Below are 24,035 nucleotides of genomic sequence, written 5' to 3' on the forward strand. Positions count from 1 at the left end.
TATATTATATTGTATGATTAATAAGCTCAATATCAAAATCTGCTATTGTATGACATTAACTTACACTTATGTTTAATAATATGAAATAATACACATATATCAAAATCAATAGCAGATTTTAAGATGTGCTTAATTATACAATATATGTATACATAAGTGTAAATACAGGAATAATGAATAAAAATTAATATATATGTATATACAATTATTGCATGTACTCATTAATACAATACATACATGTTTCAATTGCATTTAACATATTTACACACTAGAATATTGTCTATTACAGGTGACCTTTTTTAATATACAGAATAATAATTAATAAAACTTATAAATGAACTATGTATATTCTATTATTCAAAGTATTGTATGAATGCTTTAAATTGAATTTTAATTTTTCTTTTTATATGTAAGAAATAATATTATTTTTGGCACAATAGTTTAAATTTTACTTCTTACATTATCTATAATTTGATACAATAATATTATCTATAAACATATATAACTGATCTCTGTAATTTCAAAAACCACCTGCAATATAATATGCTTACAGATTATTACTTGTATGAAACAAGTACATACATGTTTACAAGTACTATTTTATCACCAAAGTGATTAAATTTCAAATTTATAACCATTTAGCATACAATTATTAAATAATTTTATATTTAGCTATCTTGTACGATATCAATTTCCAGTATACCAAGATTTGTTATATTGATTTAATGAAGTATACGATTCAATGGTTACTTTATTCATTTAATTTGCACCTACATGTTTAGAATAACTATTTAAGGAAACTTTTATTTAGTCAAGTTGTTATTAAACTCAAGTCATTATTAATATTCAATCTATATAACACCCACAATTTTAGAATAATCACGTTTTTCATAATAATCCTTTTAACTACATTAGGAAAGGAATATCTTCAATGACATGCAATATAATTATGGAGCATGTGTTTCTAAATATTTGTATACAAAAGGGCATATATGTTCTTTTAATTATGATTATTACCGAAGTACAAAAGAAATGTTATATAGATATTTAAATATTTATTTGTCTATACGAATTGTAATTATAATCATGGCTAATTTCTTTATCAGCAACTTTTTATACATATATATTTACATAGGTCTTTTGCTATCAAAAAACTAGTTCTTAAGATACTTATATAAATTGAATAGTATTATATTCATATTTTTTAATATATTTTTATATGATACAAAAAAACTGTTTATAAAAAAAGCTGCTCCCTTATAAAAGGACATACATAGCAGAAGGACTGTAGTAAATTATTTTTAATTACGATATATTTCTAACAAGATATAAAATAGCAAATACAATATACAAATGTTGCAAAAAGAATTTTTAAACGTAGTAACAGTCATCTTTATCTTTTTTTTATACTTCTTCTAATTACTTTAATCAAAGAACTTCATTTTTATTTATATCACACACGTGATTTATGTATTACATCAAGTTTACATATTTTATCAGTAAACTTGTATAAATCAATGATAAAATTATTGGCAGCATTACACTCTTTCTATAAAACTTTATTTAAATTTGTTCTTATCATATGGAAAACAAAGCATGTTATTTTGTGATGTTACATGGCACACAGCATACATTTTATATTCCTTGAAGTTTCGTTTTGTGCATTTATCAATTCCAATTGTCCATATGATTGCCTCAAAAATAATATTTGACATCATATTGGAAAAGTATATCATCATTTAATTAAAAACTGTTTTATATTTTAGGAAACAAACATAATTCCTGTTACAGTACAATTTCAAATGAAAGTTTCCATTCTTTAATAATCACAGGTCTGTTAAAAATGAAATGAACAATTATGTAACAAAATTAACAGATTTGTTTTGTCGTAAAAAGAAAATTATTATGCTGTTCTTTTCATACAAGAATAGTAGTCAAATATTTAAAATAATACAAATTATGTAATTGATAATGTATTTTAAGGATAGTGATTTATATGTACCGACAAACAATATATAAATATTTAAATGTTAAAACAAATAATAACGAAATTTATCGAGTAAATAATATCACTGTAAATATTAAAAATTTAAAGGAATGTAGAAGCACAAAAATTAGTTTTCTAAAGAAACATAAGTCTTCTAACTTATTATAACATTAAATGATCTTTTGTACATTAAATACAGATATTTACTGCTAAAATAAGACAAACTGCATCAGCAATGCAGTATTATAAAAAACTATAATAAGATTTTTAATGCCACCTTAACAATACATAGGTACTTTCTATAGAAACCTTCAGTACCCTGCCTCTAATATTGTGTTAGTACATATCTTGTATTTGATTTCGTATGGCACAAATATAAACGTGTCATATTGCATCTTTTTGTGCCTAATATATATTATTCTGATAAAAGATAATAAAGTAATCAAGTCGGCGACATTGATTTTCAAATTATTACTGCAATCAATGCACGATCAAACGTCAACTACATCATTATTATAGTTGAAATTTGAATCACGTAGAAATGAAGTACGTCTAAGTTTAAAATTTATATGATCTTCTTCAACCGTTTTCGGCACTTCCGTTACCTGAAAATATAATGTGGAATGATATTTTATACAGAACATCGTTATTCACAAGCACTTCTAAAATATCTTAACGTCCTTGTGTGTCATGTTAAAATTATTAATTCATGTTAATGAATCTCAAGCGCAAAATAACAGTATTTTTTCTAAGCTTTTATGAAAGGTTCTAGGAGTAAAACTGTATATGCTGCAATATGGTCCATACTTTTATTAATTAATAAAAGAAAAGAAAAAAAAAAAGAAACAAAAACGAACATCACATAAAGTACCTTGACATCAGGTTGCCTGATAGAACGTTGAAGCACCGACCTCCATGCTGCAGGTGCGGTATGCTCTAAAATAATATGTACAGCAAAGCTTCTTAATTTAAGGGCTTAACATGCACGTTTGCAATAATCTTGGAATGAAAAGGATTTTGTATTCGATTGAAAAAAATTAATGTGTAATTCACGTTATGTATAAAAAATTACTATATACATTGAACATGCACTATAAAAAGCAACATATCATTGACTTACCATTTTCCTTTTTTTCTGGTTTACTCTTGTTTAAACTAGCTGCCAATTCCCTGACCGATCGTTTTTCAACGCTAGTATTGCTTAAAGAACTAGCAGTGCTACTTGCTGATAGCGTTGGTGGTAACGAAGCTGGACCACTCACACCGCTATCAGTTGATTCATCAAGAGCATCTCCAGAATCAGGTGTATTTCCAGCTGAAGTATTTGGACTAGAACCGTCGCTTAATAAATTAAATTCACCTGTAAAATTAAGTGACGGATTTAATATTGTAAATAAGGAACGATTTCAAAATATTGTATACCTTATTATACTCACCAGATTTTCTATCCGTGGCCATACTCCATGGTCTTGGTTTTGGTGCTGTCGCAGGCGGAGCTGGTTTAGTCTTCAAAATAGCACCATTATTTTTTCCATCGCTAACAGAACTATTTCCTTTGGTTAAAGGTTTCAATACCGGAGATTTAGATGAATCTGAATTATTTTTTGTATTGCTACCATTCGTTGGACTACGAAGATCAAAACCCGTCGACCTTAATTTAAGAGAAGGTAAAGGTTGATTTACAGTCTTATCTACATCCATCGTTGATTTTTTCGGTAAACTTCTTCTATTCTCGTGATCTCTGGGAAGAGATGTCACATCTTTATCCGAAGAATTTCCGCTCGTTAATTTACTATTCTCATCGGAATCTCGTGAATTGCGGGAACTTGTACCAGATCCGATAATTGGTAACGTACTACGTTTAGATACGTCAGCAGAATTGCTAATGCTGTTATTACATATATTACTGCATGTATCTTTATTGCTCTCAGATTTTGAAGCTATTCTTTCATGGTTTTGAGCATTGTCGGTTGTGTTCCGTCGTGCTAAGGGAGATGCGGTTAACGGTGAATCTCCTTGAGATCTTCTACCAACAAGGGGAGAAAATTTTTCCAAATTATCACTGGATCGTGATCGCGGTGTAGGTTCAAGTAACGTTTTCAACATTGGAGAATTACAACCAGGCTTCTTATCCAGATCAGGTGGAGTACTTTTGTGACTTGTGAGCGATAAGTTTGGACTACCGTCGGTCGGGAATGTATGTAAAGAGCTGTAATTTAATTGAAAAAAGAATAAGCTTCAATTTACATTTAAAAAATTCATAATTACATTTTTAAATGCAATACCTATCGTCACTTGTAGGGGATATAAGAGGTGTAGTTGGTGTAGTTGGTCGAAAGAACACGTCAAGACCTTCTCCAAGTGCAAGACCATCTATTGGTTGATCAGATCGAAGCATTGGTCTTGTAGGCGCTCTAGTTTTTGTTCTACGGGGTCTAGATTTAACTAAATGTTGCAATTGTTGTCCTACCGTATTAGGTAACTCAGAAACAGAATCTAGCGACTCTGTCAATGAATGTTCTGTTTCTGAAATAGCTGAAAAAAAGTTCATTAATACAAGAAATTATAAATCTCTTAGAGGCGTAGTAAAAAAAATATCAACCTTCAGCTTGACTTTTTGGCAGTGATGGGAGCAAATCTGGGATATCGTCGGCAGAAAGTCCTTCGACAGAATCAACTACAGATTTCGGTCGCAACTTTCTTCCATGTAAACTTTTACGTTTATTCGACAAATGTGGTGTTGCCTAAGATAAAAATAATCATTGATATTATAAATATTATTTTATACAGTTACTACATCATAATTATAGAAATTATACAATGTCAAGACAATAAATTTTATTGTTATACCTAATTACTTACAAGATTTAAATAATCCAATTTCTGGATAGGCATGAAAGTATAACATTATAATTATTGTACCTATAACTTCCACAGAACAAATTTTCATATATAATAAATTAGAGACTTACCATTGGAGACTGGTCGTTAGAACATTGACCAATAGAATTAACAAGCGAATAAGGCTCTTGTTGACAGTCTTCTTCTGATGCAATACTAGTTCTGCCAACAGGTAGTGCGGTGCTTGTAACGGTGCTTGTAACTCCTATCACACTTCCACTGCTCATTGAACCAGCGCTAGGCCTTAGTACATCGGGTGTGCTGCTCCTTGTTCTATTATCACAATCTCCGATCTGAGTAAACCAATAATTATTTATAAATTAGAAACTTTAAACATTAAATACTTGATACAATTTTGTCATACACACCAGATTTTTATAGCTTCTTGATAATGATTCAATTACTTCATCTGTTATTCTATCAGACACATGTGAAGCAACGGCTAAGTTTAATTCACTAAAAAAAGGGGTGACAAATTATTATAGTATTAAATATATACATTTTTATAGTTGACTCTATCTAGTTCATACTTGACTCTATTGACTATATCAGCTCCAGCTTGTTCTGTAATAGTAGCATGAATAAATTCACTACTAATTTGATTTTTCTCCTTGCAACTCATACGCAAATCATCTTCTATTGCGATCGATTCGCTCTCGTCTCCTCTAATTACTGTTTGCGAAATTATTGTAGGACACTGTTCACTTGCACATTTTATCATAGCATCTAAAGAATCCTGTATTCAAATGAAATAAGTTTAAACTGGTACTGTTTATAGAAATAATAATATGAAAGTTTTAATTATAAAATACCTTTAAGTATAATGTTACAATCTTATGAAGTTCATTTGCCATCTCGTGTAGTTTCGATTCAATCGGATTATTTTCATCCCGACGTTGAAGAACCTCATGTAACCTTGGTAGAAGCTAAAAGATATTATTTTTATATAGTTTTCTTTGAAATTTACTTAACATTCATTTTTGTTATACCTGTTTCGAATTATCCGCATCTTGTATAAGTCCAGTTGCATAGTTAATATCGTTGTTAGCATCGCAGCTTTCTGCAGCAATGGCTTTAATGGTATCCTGAGTTTGTACAACAAGTCTATCAACCATTTGTTGCGTAGAGCTTAACAAAAATCCCTGTTGTAATCTAAACGCTTGTCCATGACTATATTTACAAGGTGTAACATTTCTTTGTAATAAATCTTGTATTTTTTTTGCCAGCTGCTCAGTTTTTTCCGCAGAAGTTTTCATACAAGGTTGCAAGTCATAAATTGGAAAAGGCATATGTCTGACGCTACAATTCCTATGATAAAATATTATTTATGAGAAAAAAAAACACATGACACGTTACGCATCGTTAATATGGAAAATAAACATACTTTTCTAAAGCATGAACAATATCAGCATAACCTTGAAGCGTGATATTATTTTTATCATAAATAATGGTTCTTAAATGATTGTTGATTTGTAGCGCTTTTGCCAATAATCTTGCACCAGGATCACCAATCTGATTTCCACTAATATCTAAAGTATGAAGACACGTGTTACTACCAAGAGCATTAATGAGATTGTAGAGATCAGATTTTAATCGAGAATCTGGCAAATGCAGTGCTTGCAAAACGCAGTCATCTTCTTGAAGCATTTGCACAAGGGCATCCATTACAACGGCAATATGTTTGCTCTTCATACTAACAGTATTCCGACCCATATATAATTGTTTGATAGATTTGTTCTTTCCGATAGCGGTTATTACTTGTGCTAAATCAACATCCATATCTGCGAAAAGGGCATAAAAACATTCAAATATTTCATTGATTATTAATTTTGTAATAAAATATACGTACTACTGTCTGAAATATCCAGCGATGCTATACAACGTACTCCATGGATACATGACTCTAACACATGAGCACCCATGGAACCTAAGTTATTTCCACTCATGTCAAGTTCTAAACCAACTGTACTTTCGTTGCATGCCAAACCAAGTAGTAAGTGTTTTAATGCTTCTAGTGGCAATTTGCAGGAAGATATATTTAAGTACTTCAATGAAAGTGTGGCTGTAAAAAATTGCTTAAAACTGGGAGGTATTTCTTTGGTCTTTTTGCTTGAAAAAGAGTTACGAGCAACATTTAAATGGACTAGATTAGTTGCACAACCTCGTAGTAGAGCACCAAACAGCTGCATAAGATAAATACAAAATATAAAGTACTTTCTTTGTTTCGTTCAAATTCTATGTATATAAAGCTATAATACTTACACATTCTAAAGTAGTATCTGTACCACTTAGATCTAAATGAGTTAGGCTGTTAGGTTGTGCCAAAAAATTGCACAGATTCTGCAATCAGATAAGAAGTATGTTATGTATATTTTATTCAAATTTAATACCAGCAATTAGTTAACAAATGAAATTTTGTTCTGTGCGCAAAAACTTACATTGATATCATCTTTTAAGGAGTTCTCTGAAAGATTTAAATATTGCAAACTAGTTGGCATGCTTCTATTTAAACTCAGTGCATGTGCAATTTGACTTATTCCTTTTCCCGTTAATCCACAATGTGCTAAATTTAATTTTTGTAAACCTTTAGGTAATTTACCAATAGGTCCGCTTAAATGTGCACCTCCTTAAAAACAGTATTATCATAAATATTATATTATTAAATAAAAGATTTATTTGTTACTTTTAGTCATTCATCTAGTAATTAGTACTAGCATAGTATGCATTATTAGTCCTCTAAATGTATTTCTCTACATTTTATACAACTAAATGTACAATGCATCAATAATTATTTAACCCAGCGAAATAAATAGAATAATTAAAAATTAAGGATCGTATTTTTAATTATTAAGGGATAAGGAACAATTTAAATAAAAAGCTCTAATAATAATAATTGGAAACATTAATGGTTATTTGCACACCTTGCATTAGCTTGGCAATTATCCCACACAAGCTAGAGGCTCCTACAAAAACAAAAATAAAAATTGTACAGGGACATTATTAAAAAGTTTCAAAAACGGGCCAAACTATATAAAAATTAAAAATAAACAGATCTACTAAGAAGAAGCACTGTGTACAAAATATCTTCGTACTTAATACTTACCTTTATCTTCAATAGTATTATGCGATAAATCAATGGTTTGTAATATTGTATTTGCATTAGAAATTAGAGCTAGCGATAATTTATGTGCAAAATCCCTAAAAAGAAATGCTTTTTCAATTTTTATATTAAAATTAATTTTACGTTTTCTATATATAGTTTTGTTACTTTTACCATTTAATCCCAAGATTATCTAAATAAAGTTCTTGAATGGAAAGAGATCTGCGCATAACGTGTAACAATCGTTCTAATGGTTCATGACTTAACTTAAGATGAGATGCCCTTAATTTTGTAAACCAAGTGTTATATTCCAAGGCAGAAATGATTGGCACCAAATCTTTTTGATCTAAATGATCAAAATCCCTCAAATTTAATTCCCTTGTATCATGGGAAAGATATATTGTATCAACATCCTATAAAGGAAATCATGTTAAATAAAATTCAGTGGCAACAACGAATATTGGTTTTATCTTGTTTTATGATATTACCCAAGCAACTTCTTCCCTATATGGCACACCATGTAAATCACACATGCATGCATATTGGGTTGAAAATCCACCACAAGGCCCTGTATGTCTTGTAGCTTCTGTACTCCTAGCTAATTCACTACCTCTAATGCTTTGTAATCTACTAGCTGGTATTACCTCTATTTTTCTTATAATATAACTGCAATAGAAATAGTAACAATAATAATATTAATGTTAATTATTTCAATCCTAGGAGAAACATTATATCATAAAGTAAATACATACTTTAATGGTACAGTGGGAAAGATATTTCGAATTGCAGTATGTAAGGCCTCAATCATTGCATCTACTTCAGTAGTATCTGCACCTGCTCCTGTAGTAGTAAAATTGTAATATCTTTCTCCGACACTTAAAGATAATTGGTTTGCTCTTTTGGATTCTATAGATGTTATCTCTAGATAATGAAAATGGCAGTCGATCTGTAAATATATAATAAGCAGTAATATAATGATTAAACATGGTATTATCTATAATTATAAAACAATTGCATAATCTTACTCTTGTGGGTACTTTGGCTGTTAAAAGAAAGAGACGACATGGTGAAAAAACCTAAAATTATAACAATTTTATATATTAAAATACCATTTCTACTCGATTATAACATATTGATATTTTAACTATCACTCACCAGAACACGATTTTCTTGTTTATCCTGTTTTGTTTCCAATTTTACAACGTTTTTCAGTAATATCTTCACATGCTTGCCAAGTAATGCTTTTACCGATTCTACAAAGAATGAATAATTTATGAAAGAATGTAACACAGCACATTAGGAATCACGAAAAACTAATTTAAATATTTATTAAAATTATGTCATAATCTAGTTTGCATACTTGCAACATAAATAGAAAACAATCGGAGTCTTTATAAACTTTATTAAATAACGATTATTTGAAAGAATAAATATATTTTCTCGACGTATGACAGTTCGATGATACGAACGTAAACATTCAGATCAAGACAAACCATTTAAATCTTTCGTAAGTTGCGACCTGGTTGACATTTTGCTACTTGACTTATTTTTCAAACATAACCGGGTCCATTCAAGACATTCTTTTTTCTGTTATACGATAATCGAGCTTTTACAACTTGCTTAAAAAAATGTTGATAAAGGGCGATGTCACGAAACTATAAAGCAGAATAGCCGCCATATTAGCACCTGCCCGTGATTCATTTTGTTCCATTCCGGTCCGTTCCACTCTTGCAAGTGTATTATTTTAAATAATTCGTGAATACCACTGTTTTTTACTTTCTTGATTGTGTAATAAGTTAATCTAATAAGACTATACGTAAAATTAATAACGACACTTGTAGACAACATTTCTAGTTATTTGATGATAATGCAAATTTTTTTATCAATATAATCTTACAGCAACAGATGGTATATTATATCTTTTACAATTATTTCACTTATAATTAATACTTCAGATTTAAAAAAAATACTGGTAGAGTAGCAGAAACTATGTAGAGTATTTTACTTTAATTATATGATGTAAAGAAAATTGTTTTACTTACAATAAATACAAAATACTAACTGCTATCTATTTTTTTCTTAGTTTGATAACAGAATTGAACTGCTGAAACATGTTTGCAGTAAGAAGAATTTCCAAGGGTATAAAAATACCCTTACATGCAACTTATTCAACAAATTCTAAACTTGAAGTTACACATGACAATCAAACAGGTAACTTAATTATTAACACCATTATATTTATATTTTGGTTAATAATTTTATGCATTAGGTATAGCTACAATATCAATGGCAAATCCACCTGTAAATAGTTTAAATAAAGACTTATTAAGTGCCTTAAAAACATCTTTAATGGATGTACAACAAAAACAGTGCAAAGGTGTCATATTGACATCCTCATTACCAATGGTATTCTCAGCAGGACTTGATATAATGGAAATGTATAATCGAAATGAAAAGCAACTAACCGAATTTTGGCAAACATTGCAAGATACATGGTTAACTTTGTACAGTTTGGAAATACCAGTAGCTGCTGCTATTAATGTATTATTTTATTTGCTATTAACAAAATAATTTAGAATATTTTATAAATGATTTTTAGAAAGTATGTATATGTTTATAGTATATATTTTTATAAAGGGTGCCAGTCCTGCTGGAGGATGTTTATTAGCACTTTCTACTGAATATAGAGTTATGGTCGAAGGAAAACATACCATAGGACTGAATGAAACACAGCTAGGAATTGTAGCTCCAACATGGTTTAGAAGTCTGTATATTGAAACATTAGGATATAGAACAGCTGAAATAGCACTTCTACGGTAATTTATTACTGATCTGTATGTATAAACTTTTATTACTAACACTTGTTACTAATTAAAAAGTATTGGTTTAGAGGAACATTATTTAATGCCAAAAAGGCATTAGAAATTGGACTTGTGGATGAATTAGTTCCAGATAAAACAAGTGCAATTGGCAAGTGCCAAGATTATATAGCAAGTTTTAAAAATATACCTTGTAAGTCTATTGTTTGTTTAAATATTTAAAAGATAGATAAAATGTTGTAACTTTTTCAAATATTTTAAAGCTAAAGGTCGAGCAAAAACAAAATTGGATTTAAGACAACATAATTTGGACTGGTTAAAAGAAAATCGAGAATTGGATCTTAATACTTTTTTGACACTTATTCAATTACCAAAAGTGCAAGCTGGTCTTAAACTGTATATTGAATCCCTAAAACAAAAGTAAGGCAACTTGTTAAAATGTTACACTGAAAATATAACTTTTTTTATACTATTTTTATAACAAATGATGTAGATGAATATATTTATATATTAATATTTCATTAGTTAGTAAATGCATTCGTTATAAAATACTTACTGTTATATTATTTCCTCATATTATATTGTTTCCTCAAGCTTTAACTTTCAAGAGCTAAAATAACTTCAGAGTCATCCACATTCAAATTTAATTGTTGCAACAATTGAACAAATTCTTGTTGTTGAGAATCCGCAAAATGTGATATTTCTAATATTTGTTGATTATTTCTTTCATTCTCATATCTATTTAATCAGAGTGGGTTACTTGTAAGTCCTCCAAAATTATCAAAACAAATAACTTACTTTACTAAATTCTCCGTATATTCTTCAACCCAATTTTTTAAGCGCTTTAACATACTATCTTCTCGAGCGTCTAATACCTAAAAAATGAATTATTTTAGCAACCAACAATACATATGTATATACATATGTATATAAATATCTATTCTTACTTGTAGATGTTTCTCATGAGAATTAGTAAGATTCTGATTTAAAGTATCTTTATCTTCGCATAAATTTAACAAATGACTTGGTACTTTTGTATCATCTTCTAAACCACTAAGGTAATATAAAATTACTCCATTAACAGTATCATTATATTCGGCTTCAGAATTTCGTAATTGTGAAAAGTATCCACGTGCAATTGTTAGAAATGAATCCATCATGTCATTGATATTAATTCTGAACATTTCATTTATGTCCTTTATCAAACAAGTTACTTCTTAGTACTTGTATCAAATAATTATTTTATATAATTTCATACCTCTATCTGTTCGTGTAGTTCTACTTCAATGGACATTAATTTTTTCCAGGCATCAATTACTATTTCATTAAATTCTTCAGAAAATTGTTGGGCTTTTTGAGTTACTTCCTCAAGTGTAGCAGTATCTACCTCACCGGCTATTCTTTTTAACAACTGCTTAACATCTGATAAAATTTTAGTCTTCTTCTCCAATACTTCATTCACTATTCTATTATTATAAATGATTATTATTATTATTGTTTTCATTTTATACTAACTGCATATTATATTACTTACATTCTGCCTTGATCCTGTGATACAGTTTTCCCTTTATTCACGCAACTTGTAAAATGATTTATTTCATTATTTCTTTCATCTTGCTCTTTCAAACCTAACTCACAAAGTTCTTGACTAATTGCAACAAAGTTTGCCTTGTATTCTTCAAGAGCATTCTGTGTATCTTCATTTACCATACTTAGTTCTTTGCCCTCTAAGTATAATAGAGATAAAATAAGCTTTCATCTTTATTTGTTATATTTCTCAAATTGTTATATATACATATAAATAAGTATATAAACCTTTATCATTTATAAACATTTGGTGAAAGAGTTCATCGCTATCAAGATATTCTACAAATGCATTAGTATGATAAGCCAACCTTTTCTCATATTCTTCTTGTGCCTGTAATTCTTCATCTTCTTTCATTTCTGTTTCTTGTAAAGTACGTAACACTCTGCTAAATTTTAAGATGAAGAAAAAATATTTTAAAAAATTCTTCAGCTACTTTTGGTAAATCATTTGTACTTTTATAATTACTAATGCTTTTCTGCTGCTACTTCTCGTTGTTCGTCAGTTATCATCTTATACTGATAATAAATTAATTGAGGGATAAATGCAATTACATATTCCAAATAATCATCTTTTTCAGTGCAAGGATTTCCATTCATATTTAAACTGCGTAACTTTTTAAACTTCCTTAAATACAATACCTGAAACAATGAATTTGCAAATTGAGAAATATACATATAAATATGAGACAGTTTATTATGTTCATTACATACATGTTCCCAATCTGTTATAGCATTATTACCAATGCTAAAAATTGTAAGATTGCATAAATTATCTATGCCTTCTACATTACTAATTTCATTATTGAATAGAAGCAATATTTCCAGTTTTATTAGATTATGTAGATTTTCTATTATTCTGATATGGTTGAAGGAAAGATCTAATTCTTTTAAATTAATAAGAACATCTAAATTTTCTATTTTCTCAATTATATTATTAGACAATTTTAATTTTACAAGATTTGGTGTTATCCAAAGATGATCAATTTTTAAGATATCTGGAAAAAGAAAAACATAGACAAATGCATGGAATCTGAATGTAAAGATTCAAAAGACGTACTAAGAAATTCAATTCGAATTTCTGTTACTTCATTCAACTTGATTCCATCTTCGTAAAAGAGTTTACCGGCTTCTCCTTTTGGTCCTTGATCAATTACCAAATCCATAAGCATATCTTGGTTTATTACGCGGGGCTGTACAAATTCCTGAAGTATAGTAGGAACATCCTCATCAATCATTTTCTTATAACAGAATATTTTATATGAATTTTATGAATGCTGGGTGAAGATTTTTATAGTTTCAAGTTGGTTGCCGCGCAACAAGCAAATATTTTTGCTTAACAGCGTTCTCTACCGTTTAATAATGGAAGTAAAATATCAATCGAGGATCTGTACTTGTATTTTAAAAAGACCGCCTTGAATTAAAATTTAAAAAATTGCGGGAACACTAGCGCCATCTATCAGCAAACGGCTGAAACTACTCGTCGAATAGTTTCCGCGGTTTCCCGACAGGTGGCGCTACTACCCAAGTGGCCGGGTCGGTAAGTTGTTCAGTAGTTTGCGCCGTTTTTGTATAGATGGCGCCAGCGTCGAATTTTTAAATCAAGGCGGTCTTTTTAAAATACCACTTTACGAATGAAGTTTGTCGAACTTCTTCAATTGGGGGTGTCTGGGACCCCAATGATCGTTTCGAGAACAGAGGCATGTTCAGTGTTGTTGGATTTGTAGTCACTGACGTATTTATGTAAATAAATATGAAGCTTTTAACCTAAATGAACGTGAATAAATTTATTACTTTTATAAACAAAATATGTGAAAGAATCATTATTAATCACATGTGTACAATATAACAAACGAATACATATGAATTAATGACATTTTTGAAATGTTAATGAACGTGAAAAATAAAATAGTATAATGTATTTCTTACATGAAATTGTAAATAAAACAAGGAAGGAGGAGAAATGCAAATATAAATAGAGAATACAAATATTTCATAATTGTTGTGTTTTATAAGTAAAAGTTATTTGATAGTTTAAAATGTCAGTGCATCGGTAGCTTTTAATTTCAATTAACAAAATGTTATTTTTCAATAAGTTTATCAGTATTTTGCACTGTAAATCTCTTTAACAACAATGCTTAGTATGTGGCATCAACAGGTATTTGCTCTTGATGCTAAATATAATGCACAGCGAGTAAATAAATTGCCCACTTTAGGTATGTGTATATTTTATAATACAATACATTGTAATGTACTATACTGAAATATCAAAATAATTTAATTACAGGAATGCTGTATATTCGTCGCAGAAATCAATTATTAAAAGAAAAATTCAGTAAGGATCCAACAATTAGAGAAAATTATTTAAAACTTAGATCAAAGTTATTATTTTTAAGATACGGAGAAAATTTGGAACAAAATAGTCTTAGCAGTCACACAACAGAGGAAGAAAAGTCAGAGATTAAAATAAAGTTGCACAATGTACAAAGAAAATCAACAGCAGAAAGTTTTGCTTTTGAAGGAGTACATCATGTTTTTGATCAACATAATGCACCTGTAACAATGCTTAAGTTTGCAAATAATGATAGGTCTAAATTATGTTGCGCGTCATTGGATGGATCGCTATCAATATGCGATGCTATCGGTACACCTCCAAAAGTAATAGCTTTATTGGAAGGTCATAAAAAAGGTGTTACTGCGTTTGACTGGAGTATCAGTAATGATCTCATAGTGTCGTCTTCTTTGGATTGTACAATAAGACTCTGGAATGTTTCAAACCCAGAAACTGGTCCGAATTGTTTAAGAACAGTTAACGATCAACAAAGAGCAGAAGTTCTATGCTGCGGATTTATACCCATAAATAATAATTTAGTCGTTGCGGGTAATTCGCAAGGACTAGTACAGATCTTAAATATATCTACTGGTATATACACTCGTGGTGGTACTTGTAAAATTGGAGGCAAAGTTAGTTTCCATTATTAAGCTATTACCATCTTATTGATAACTTCAGAAGTTTAAATATTTCTCTGCTCTAGATTTTGTCATTAACTTGTGAAGGTAGTGGCGGTCTAGTGATATGGGCTGGAAATGATAGAGGAATTATTATGTCTTTTCAATTGGAACCAGGGATGGGACGATTAACGAAGTTACGGAGAGTACAAGAAATCGGTGGAATGATAACTAGTCTTTCCTGGCGTTCATGGCTTTCAAAGGACAATCCATGGCCAGCACTTTTAGTGAGCAGCGCGTGTAATGTAGTACTGCTCTATCACATTATTGATAACCATGGTTCTTTATCTCTTTGGACAAAGTACCCGATAAAACATAAGTAATATACACTTTGGTTACTATTACAGACGTATTTACAAAACAGTTTATAAATAAAAAAAAAAAATATATATATACATATATATATTTTTATATCTTTTACAGACAGCGCTTTGTGAGATCTACTTTCTGTCCACAAATGGAAACATGTTTGATAGCTACAGGTTCTGAAGATGGTACAATACATTTATTAGATTCTGCAAGAGAAGGCATGGCAGCAAAGATTAATAGACTTCAAGGTCATGCAACATCAACGCTTGCTTTGTCTTTTAATTATGACGAATCTCTTCTTGCATCTGCGGACTATCAAGGACTTATTATTTTATGGCGTAATCGTGAACGTCATATATAAAAGAAATAAAATAATATAGAAAATAGTTTTATAAAAATAATTGTTCTAAATTTTAAATAAATTAATTACTCTTAAATTCATCTTGATTATTTAAAAAAAATGGTTTTATATAAACATGTGATGTTTACAATGAACAAGTAGTAATGGTATAGGAAATAATAATAATGGAACATGTTCTGCACAAATCGGCATCTGTTTTATATAACAATATATTAATTGTTCTCTATTAATATCCTATGTGTTATAATGAGCATAAAGTTAGCATTATTAATAATAGTAATCATGATGATAACAGTAATAATAATAATCGCAATGGTAGTAAAATCGTATAATAACTGCAATGCTATTAATAATATTCATAGGATACATGTTTTTAATTTTGAACATATAATGAAATTATGTATCGGTACAAGTGTTAAATATGTTATTATTTATTTTTTGTCTTTTATTAGTCTAATCTATTCCGTTGTTATGCTATGAGTTAGTTTTATTGTAGCAATATTGAAAACATTGAAAGATGTTTTTTGTTGTGAAAGTTGCAAACCATTAATCATAATAATTAACTTATCATTGGTATTTGTTGTTCTAATAATCAAATAAATACTTACATATTGTGAATTCAATATTTAATACCACGTTTATAATAAACAACATTTCTTTTCCTCTGCACTTGTATCTCTTCCTAAAATTTACTAAATTTTGTTCTCCCATAAAAATTGAACATTAAAAATTATTGAAAAACTACGTAATCTGCTTATAAAATATTTAAAAATAATATGCACTGAAGTACAGTAGCATTTTTGATGCTACTTTTATTTGAAAATTTACTATTCTTGATTTACCAATCGACAGAAATAAAAGTGCACAAATTGTGCCAATCACAGTTCTAGTAAAAATAACAAATAATACATTTATAAAATCATCTGTGCATCAATTATTATACACTTCTTTTAAACTAAACCTTGAGACCTGATTCTAGTACTGTCCCTTGATACTATAATACTTTTAGAGTAGAGAGCTGGGTTTCTACTAATACAATTTTAGTATAATATCGAGAAAATATCATATTTAAAGGTAACGATAAACGAGAAACATAATGAATTAGTTACCATACATTATTGATCAAATAATAATTACATTAACTTATGCGAACGATACTTCTTTGACCGTAATTGAACGATGTTTGATAAATATTTACACGTGAAATGAAATTACTCGATAATTTCAATGTAGCTTTTGCAAATCGATTGTCTGCTATTAACGATTAATATTTATATGATATTTTTTTTATCGTTACGAAGCTATTTGTATAAAAAATTATGTCATTATTAGCTCTATATATATACGAATGCATTTCTATGTGACAAATAAAAATTATACAGTTTAATGCTATAGACAATCGATCGAATCTCAGCCACAATAAAAATTTGCTACATCTTATTTACAATAATATTGAGATTCATTTAATAATGACCTCACTGAATAGAGTAATTACTATACCTTTGCAACGAAATTATTTCGGACGGATTTCAGCTAAATTATCTCTTAAAATTTTACTATCGACTTTAAAACGTGTTAGTCATGAGTCAAAACACTGTACTTGGAGGCTCGATTTTTTCTTCACTATCACACTCGGCACTTTTTCCGGTAATCGGATCGAAACCTTTTTCTTGTTGAAGATCGTCGGGAGGCACCATTGGTAAAGTATTATGATTTAAGGAGTTCGACAAAATGTGTTGGTCGTGTGTAAAATTAATAGTTTGCGACGTCGAGTCTAATTCCATTCCTTTGTCATCCAACTGTTCCGTATCCCCTTCTTTCAATTGTTTTATGGTAACAAATGGTGCACCATTTGTAGATAAATTTAATTTTAAACGATTTCTAGTATGTCTTAATTCTCCTAATTGATGTTGTTGGCCATAATTACAATCGTTTAGTAATTCTAATTTATTTTCTTGTACTTCTAGTCGATTACCGTCTACTTCATCTTGTTCTTCGCTCATCGATGTAGAAGCACCAGGAAAGAATTGACTAACATATTTACTGTCGCTAGCTTGAAATTGAAATGGACGATTTGAACTGCTTACAAAAAATTCTTCGTTTCCTGAAACCGAAATAAATTAGTATTATAAATCTCTTGTTAAGCTTTATTCAAAAACCAATAAGATATTAAAGCGTACCAGTCTGATTAACATCATCATAATCTAAGGGGTATAGATCTAATCTTGGTTCATCTATCATTTCTTCCCAATCTAAAGTAGAAAGAACTAATTAGATCATGTATTTAATTTTTAAACAAATACTATCAATTATATATATAAAATATTGTAATTCTCTAAAATATTTAAATTATACCACTATATGAAGTTGGCTCCCATGTAGTAGTTGTCTCTCCTTGATTTTCTGCACTCAATGTCTCCTTTGGATATTCATATACACAGTGATAGCGTTGTTTCTTAAACCATACACTTTTCTTTTGATCCTGAACAAATTATACATTATCAGTTCGATGAAAATTATTAAATTATATTTACATTGTATTCAAATAAATAAATATTTTATATGTAGATAACACACCTACCAAGTCATCCTAGCAGCAAGAATGACAACGAATTAGACATACTTATATTACATTAAAAGAAAAAAAAAAAAAAAGAAAAATGGTGAATATCAAATTATTATAAATCTTACATTAGTTTTTAACGTTTTATCAGGGGATCTTAATGCCGAACGATGAGGAGCTAACGTTGCATTCCAAGCAGATGGTGTAAACTCTTCTTCTTCCTCTTCCTCTTCCTCTTCCGCATCTGCTTCTCTTTTTTTCCCTTCTTTTTCTACTTCTTCATCCATCTCCTCTTCAATATCATTCACCATTGCTTCTTCGTTATCAAAACTCTTTCGAACTTGTTCAATGTGTGGTTCACTATATCGCTAAAGAATAATGTAAAATGATTATTATATAAAAAATACATTTGTGTAAAATATATACCTTCCAAATAAATTCTCCAGAACTAGAACTATTATCTTCCCCCTCTTCCTCCTCCTCCTCATCATCATCCTGACTACCCCACTCATGCTCAGTTCCAAAACTCGTAGACATTAGATTATCCTCTAATGGCAAAGGCAGTGGCAATGGAAATGACTGTTGCCATTTAGATTCTTCTTCAGGGCTTGGTAAAGGTGCTCCTCCACTTGGAATCATGATATGCGATTTATCATCTCTAGAACGAACTATGGAACAATTATAATCCAAATTCTCGTCGTCGGAAAGATCCTCGTTGGTTGTGTCTCTGTCATCATCTTGCAATTTCTCGTCTGAACCGTCAAATAAAATCATTTTATTTGTTCGGGTATCGATTAATAATATATCGTCTGATCCAACGGATTCTTTCGACGCGATTGACACGTCTCTTGAATTCGATATTAATGATTCTGAATTAAGAGTGCTTTCTCGTTCCTCTTGGATTGGACTGAGTGGAGTACCATACACGTTATACCTGTATTTTAAATAAATAAATAAATGGTTACTTAATTAATCAATGCCACAATAGAAAAGTTATTGCTAGAAATTGAAAGTTACCTTATTGAAATACCCACTCCTCCACTGCCTTGATTAGAAGAATCCTCATTATCATCATCGTCATCCCATTTATTCTCTATATCGTTAGACATAGGATGATCATCATCGTGCGTTTCTAAAGGTTCCACAACAGACATTTGAGCACAGGGTAATTTCTCTCTAAGTTCATTTCGAATAGCCGTCACAAATTCTTCTTCTATTTCAAACGATACATAAGAATTATCGCTCCTTAAACTCATCGTAGAACTATCTTCATCATCCTCGTGTATGTTTTCCTTTTCATGTATCCTCTCGCTTCTACTTTCATTTTCATTCTCATATTCACTCTCATTTTCATTTTCACATTCACTCTCATTTCTATTTTCACATTCATTATCATTTTCATCTTCATGTTCTAATTCTTGATTGAAATAGTTTGTCTTCAACGGTGAATCACTCTGTATTTGTTGAACAACAGACTTAGAATTATCTTCCTCCACCGATTCATTGATTCCTTCTAAATCGACATTAAAAGTAGAACATTCATTATTTTCTGTTTCAAATTTCTCTTCGTTCGTGTGAATTGTTTTACTATCTTCTACGTGATTGATCGAAGGTAAGCTTTCTTCTATGGTTCTTTCAGATCCTTGTAATGTTGAATAATACTCGGCATCAAGAATAGTATCAAGTTCAAATAAAATCTGTAGCTGTTCTTCTTCCGTACACGTTGGTACATTTACAACAGAATCAGCAGAAGTTGAAGGGACCGAAGGACAAACGTTCTCTTCTTCTTCACAGGATTCTTTATCTCTGAATCCAGAATCAGAGCTTTGCTCGTCGTCGGGTGTAGACAACTGCTTCCTTTCTTCTTCAGCATCGTTTGGCAAACATTTTCGTTCGACATCCACATCATTTACATTATACGCAGTGCATTTTGTAAACTCTGGTGTATCTGGCGTAGATACACTGGTTACCATCAGTTCTGGCGTACCGTTATTTTCTTTTTTAGACGATGACTCTGGACATTCGTTAAATTCACCTTCGTTCAAGAAACCAGGTACTTTCTTTTCTAAAGCAGAATCCAACGCATGATTCCAGAGTACTACATCGACTAAATTACTTTCGTTGCTTTCAAAATTAACCGAAAAATTATCAGAAAAACACGTATTGTTGTTGTTTTCATGTTTAGGTACATTGTTACATTCGGACTCGTTATTCTGTTTCAATTCTTCAAAGGATCTATCATCAGGTACATAACGAAGAAGAGGAAGATTAGGTTCTCCTTTTGATAAAAGTCTTAATACGTGTTTGTCATTACGTGTTTCTGTATTTACACTTGCAACAGATGGTGCATCGATGCTCGTGATAGATTCTTTATCATCTAACGATAATCTTAAAATTGGCGTTTGACCATGATCCATAGTTAACGTTAATAATTTTGGCCTTTCTGAATTATCCAGTGTTTTGATTTTATTAGCATTATTTGGAAATGGATCCCGTAATTTTCTTAACGCTTCATCAAATTCATCCGTACGTGCGCTATGTCTAAGATCGCTATCGCTACCAGTAGCTGGTAACCTTTTCTTTCCATGTTTTTCTGATACTTGAGTTCCCATTGATATTTCGGCATCAGAATCGAAATCGATATGTACAAGTACCATTAAATCGGTGACAGATTTGGATTTCTGTTTCACTTTCTCTGTATAAACTCCTTGTTCAATTCTACCTTTCCAACTTTCCTCTTCGGTTTCCGAACCGGACTCGTGCTGAACGATATTTTTAACATTTGGTACGTTTTTCACTAATTCACCTGGTCCAAGACGGAACGACGATTGCCGTGGTGTGTCGTCAACGATGGTAGTCCAGTAATCTGAATCGATACTACCTCGAAGATCTTGTAAGCTTGCACTTCGTACATGTTTAGTCGTATTCATTCGCAAACTCTCCCATCTTTGTTCAAAGTCCAGATATTCTGTATGTTCATTCAAGAGGAATCGCTTCACCTCATCCAAATTCGGTCTTTTCTGTGGATTTAAATTCAAACATAAATGAATCGTTTGATATATGTTTGACGGACAGTTTTCTAGGTAGGTTTGCAACACTTGTATACCGTTTGATAAAAGATCAGTTCTTAAAGATAACAGCATCTGAATAACTTGTTCGTCGCTCTTATTGTGATACGGCCTGTTTCCCCATGTAACGATTTCCCAGAGAAAAATAGCATAACTCCACATGTTTGCTTGAAACGTAATCTCTCTTGTTTCGATAGTGGTATCGGTACATTCAACGCTTTCTGGTGCTGACCATCTGATAGGTAACGCACGATCTCCAACCACATAATAATCTTCTGGATATTTTTCCACGCCAGTACCGTAATCCCCCAATTTTGCAGATAAATCCGATGCTACTAAACAATTTCTGGCAGATAGATCTGTATGTACAAATCCGTGACTGTGCATATGTTTTAAACCAGTAAGAATGTCCATCGCCAATCGAATTGGAATATTTTCTTTAACAAGTGCTTCTTGAGATTTCTTATCACGGTTCGATAATAGGAAACCTTTCAGATCGCCTGCAGGGCACGATTCAAATAGTAATAGATACGGATCTGTTTCCAGGCAGAAACCTAGCAGAGTCAAAATGTTTTGATGATGTAATTTTAAATACGGTGTAGCTTCACCAAGAAACCAAGCTTTCTCTTTCGTAGTAGCTTCTTCTGTAAGAATTCTGACAACAACACCACCATTTTTCGAAGTCCTTCTATGCCCTTCCAAATCTGCACGACCTTCTACAACTTTTCCAAACCAACCATGACCAATTTCTCTTAAATACTTTAATTTCTCTCTAGGTACGCATAACTCTTCCGTGTTAAACCATTCGTGACAATGTTCCGGGAGAGCGTTAGAATGAGAATCGTGTTTTTCAAAAAAAGACGTCGATAACGGCAATGGTTTAGGTTTTGAAGAATTTTTAGTGCCAGATATAATATGCTCCACGGGTAACGGTTCAAACTGCACTCTATCCGCAACAGCCAACATTCTTGGAACATCTAACTCTAAACCATCAACAGAGCTCTCGAATACTGACTCCTGTCCAATATTGTTTCCATCTTTGAATTCCTGAAATATGAAAATATGATTACATCCACTGATCTTCCTTTTACAAAAACAGGAAACATAGACAGATAAAATGCTCTACATGATTATCATTATATATGTTTGTTAATCATACTTATTATTATTGCTTAGTAAATGAAATATGTTTTATTATTTGCAAATAATAAACATGCAACTACTTTGAAATATTCAAGAACAATATTAATTATTTCTATCATGATAAAAATATCTAGTATTTGATTGCATACTTGAAAATAACAAATAACTACCATAACTCTTTCCATATTCATAACAATCATTTAATAACTATATCTTTAAAAATCATGATATCTAAATTCTCATTTCAAAAATGCTCTCATACTTTGAATTATATTTCTACCATATTTTAAACATTAATAATAAAGCTACTTAATCTTTTAACAATTTGTCATAAAGTATCATTTTTCAAGTTTTTAATGCACAACATTCATAGCTTTACAGTTACCTGGTTGCATTTTTCTGCTTTGTCCTATAATTAGAAACGTATAAATCACTGTTAAGATATTCATTGTCCAGAATAATAATTTTTACGGATAATATTACATCTGATAATGAATTACCTGAAAGCCTTTAGGTCGTCTAGGTCTTCGACAACACAGACATCCAACTAAAGTAAACGCTGTTGCAGTTACGCTCAATATACCAAGTGTATATTGTATCCAGTATCGTTCCCATTTTGATGAAGCATAGATTGTTGACAAATCTATTACGAGTAAAATAACCTCTCATTTGCAACATGTTATTCCATTAAATGTCGAAATATACGAATAACATACCTGTTTTTATCGAAGACGATACAGGATAAGCTGTTAGAGTTGGTAGACCCGCCCAAAACAGCCAACATATCCAGCATAATATAATATTCAGCATTGCGCATTGAAACCTTTCAATGATGATCGTGATCTATTTAAGTCATTCTTATAAAATTTCTGACACCTCGAAGCGTTGCATGATTGATAAAAACAGAGGATCTTTCAAATCGTAACAAGGTTCTAATTTTACGACACACGAATCACCGTTTTTCGTAATCTCATGTTTCTGATATCTACAATATATTGGAAACTAGCTTCGATTGTAAAAAATGCTGTTAAATGAGTATGTCACAGCAACGTTGAAATGTTGTAACAGTATGTAAAATAGAAATACACTTTTTTTAGGGAAACCACCTGGGCCAAGCATGATACGTATCGTGAAACGAATACAATACAATCGGCCACGGTCCGGTTAGAAGGTAGGTGTAAAATCACCACG

General features: G+C 30.6%; 5 protein-coding genes across 12 annotated transcripts; 2 read left to right on the forward strand and 3 right to left on the reverse strand.

Annotated features, from left to right (window-relative positions):
• Positions 1-1,295: 1,295 nt before the first annotated feature.
• LOC114871144 (F-actin-uncapping protein LRRC16A) lies at positions 1,296-9,568 on the reverse strand. Of its 3 annotated transcripts, XM_029176668.2 has the most exons (23): positions 9,482-9,568; positions 9,144-9,241; positions 9,014-9,064; positions 8,741-8,934; positions 8,477-8,654; positions 8,163-8,401; positions 7,992-8,086; positions 7,810-7,851; positions 7,327-7,514; positions 7,151-7,228; positions 6,738-7,071; positions 6,273-6,669; positions 5,878-6,196; positions 5,701-5,814; positions 5,419-5,624; positions 5,257-5,344; positions 4,960-5,181; positions 4,590-4,731; positions 4,273-4,522; positions 3,424-4,196; positions 3,108-3,347; positions 2,859-2,923; positions 1,296-2,592 (listed from the first exon to the last, which is right to left on the reverse strand). In XM_029176668.2, the coding sequence occupies exons 1-23, from the start codon at positions 9,516-9,518 to the stop codon at positions 2,479-2,481; spliced, it is 4,464 nt and encodes a 1,487-aa protein (XP_029032501.1). In that variant the 5' UTR covers positions 9,519-9,568; the 3' UTR covers positions 1,296-2,478. The 3 variants fall into 3 exon arrangements, with proteins under 3 accessions (XP_029032501.1, XP_029032502.1, XP_029032504.1); XM_029176669.2 differs by lacking the exon at positions 7,810-7,851; XM_029176671.2 differs by lacking the exon at positions 2,859-2,923 and having other exon boundaries at positions 2,483-2,592.
• LOC114871150 (enoyl-CoA delta isomerase 1, mitochondrial-like) lies at positions 9,353-11,358 on the forward strand. Of its 5 annotated transcripts, none has more exons than XM_029176686.2 (6): positions 9,353-9,495; positions 10,072-10,199; positions 10,258-10,529; positions 10,626-10,804; positions 10,879-11,000; positions 11,071-11,358. In XM_029176686.2, exons 2-6 carry the CDS (start codon positions 10,100-10,102, stop codon positions 11,229-11,231), a joined length of 834 nt encoding a protein of 277 aa, XP_029032519.2. In that variant the 5' UTR covers positions 9,353-9,495; positions 10,072-10,099; the 3' UTR covers positions 11,232-11,358. The 5 variants fall into 5 exon arrangements, with proteins under 5 accessions (XP_029032519.2, XP_029032514.2, XP_029032518.2 ...); XM_029176681.2 differs by lacking the exon at positions 9,353-9,495 and adding an exon at positions 9,612-9,703; XM_029176685.2 differs by lacking the exon at positions 9,353-9,495 and adding an exon at positions 9,637-9,718.
• LOC114871145 (dynein regulatory complex subunit 3-like) lies at positions 11,352-14,092 on the reverse strand. Its single transcript, XM_029176672.1, has 10 exons — positions 14,016-14,092; positions 13,452-13,632; positions 13,106-13,389; positions 12,861-13,033; positions 12,623-12,780; positions 12,342-12,534; positions 12,066-12,273; positions 11,755-12,003; positions 11,606-11,682; positions 11,352-11,545 (listed from the first exon to the last, which is right to left on the reverse strand). Exons 2-10 carry the CDS (start codon positions 13,627-13,629, stop codon positions 11,404-11,406), a joined length of 1,662 nt encoding a protein of 553 aa, XP_029032505.1. The 5' UTR covers positions 13,630-13,632; positions 14,016-14,092; the 3' UTR covers positions 11,352-11,403.
• A 40-nt stretch (positions 14,093-14,132) lies between these two features.
• LOC114871147 (WD repeat-containing protein 13-like) lies at positions 14,133-16,695 on the forward strand. The gene is made up of 4 exons (XM_029176678.2): positions 14,133-14,607; positions 14,679-15,355; positions 15,427-15,719; positions 15,824-16,695. Exons 1-4 carry the CDS (start codon positions 14,526-14,528, stop codon positions 16,068-16,070), a joined length of 1,299 nt encoding a protein of 432 aa, XP_029032511.1. The 5' UTR covers positions 14,133-14,525; the 3' UTR covers positions 16,071-16,695.
• Positions 16,245-24,014, reverse strand: LOC114871143 (STE20-like serine/threonine-protein kinase). Of its 2 annotated transcripts, XM_029176666.2 has the most exons (9): positions 23,561-24,014; positions 23,345-23,487; positions 23,230-23,253; positions 19,651-22,748; positions 19,060-19,567; positions 18,762-19,001; positions 18,426-18,552; positions 18,251-18,322; positions 16,245-18,174 (listed from the first exon to the last, which is right to left on the reverse strand). In XM_029176666.2, the coding sequence occupies exons 1-9, from the start codon at positions 23,652-23,654 to the stop codon at positions 17,657-17,659; spliced, it is 4,824 nt and encodes a 1,607-aa protein (XP_029032499.2). In that variant the 5' UTR covers positions 23,655-24,014; the 3' UTR covers positions 16,245-17,656. The 2 variants fall into 2 exon arrangements, with proteins under 2 accessions (XP_029032499.2, XP_029032500.2); XM_029176667.2 differs by lacking the exon at positions 23,230-23,253.
• Positions 24,015-24,035: the final 21 nt, after the last annotated feature.

This window comes from Osmia bicornis, chromosome 5 (genome assembly GCF_907164935.1).
Source record: "Osmia bicornis bicornis chromosome 5, iOsmBic2.1, whole genome shotgun sequence".
NCBI classification, from domain to species: domain Eukaryota; kingdom Metazoa; phylum Arthropoda; class Insecta; order Hymenoptera; family Megachilidae; genus Osmia; species Osmia bicornis.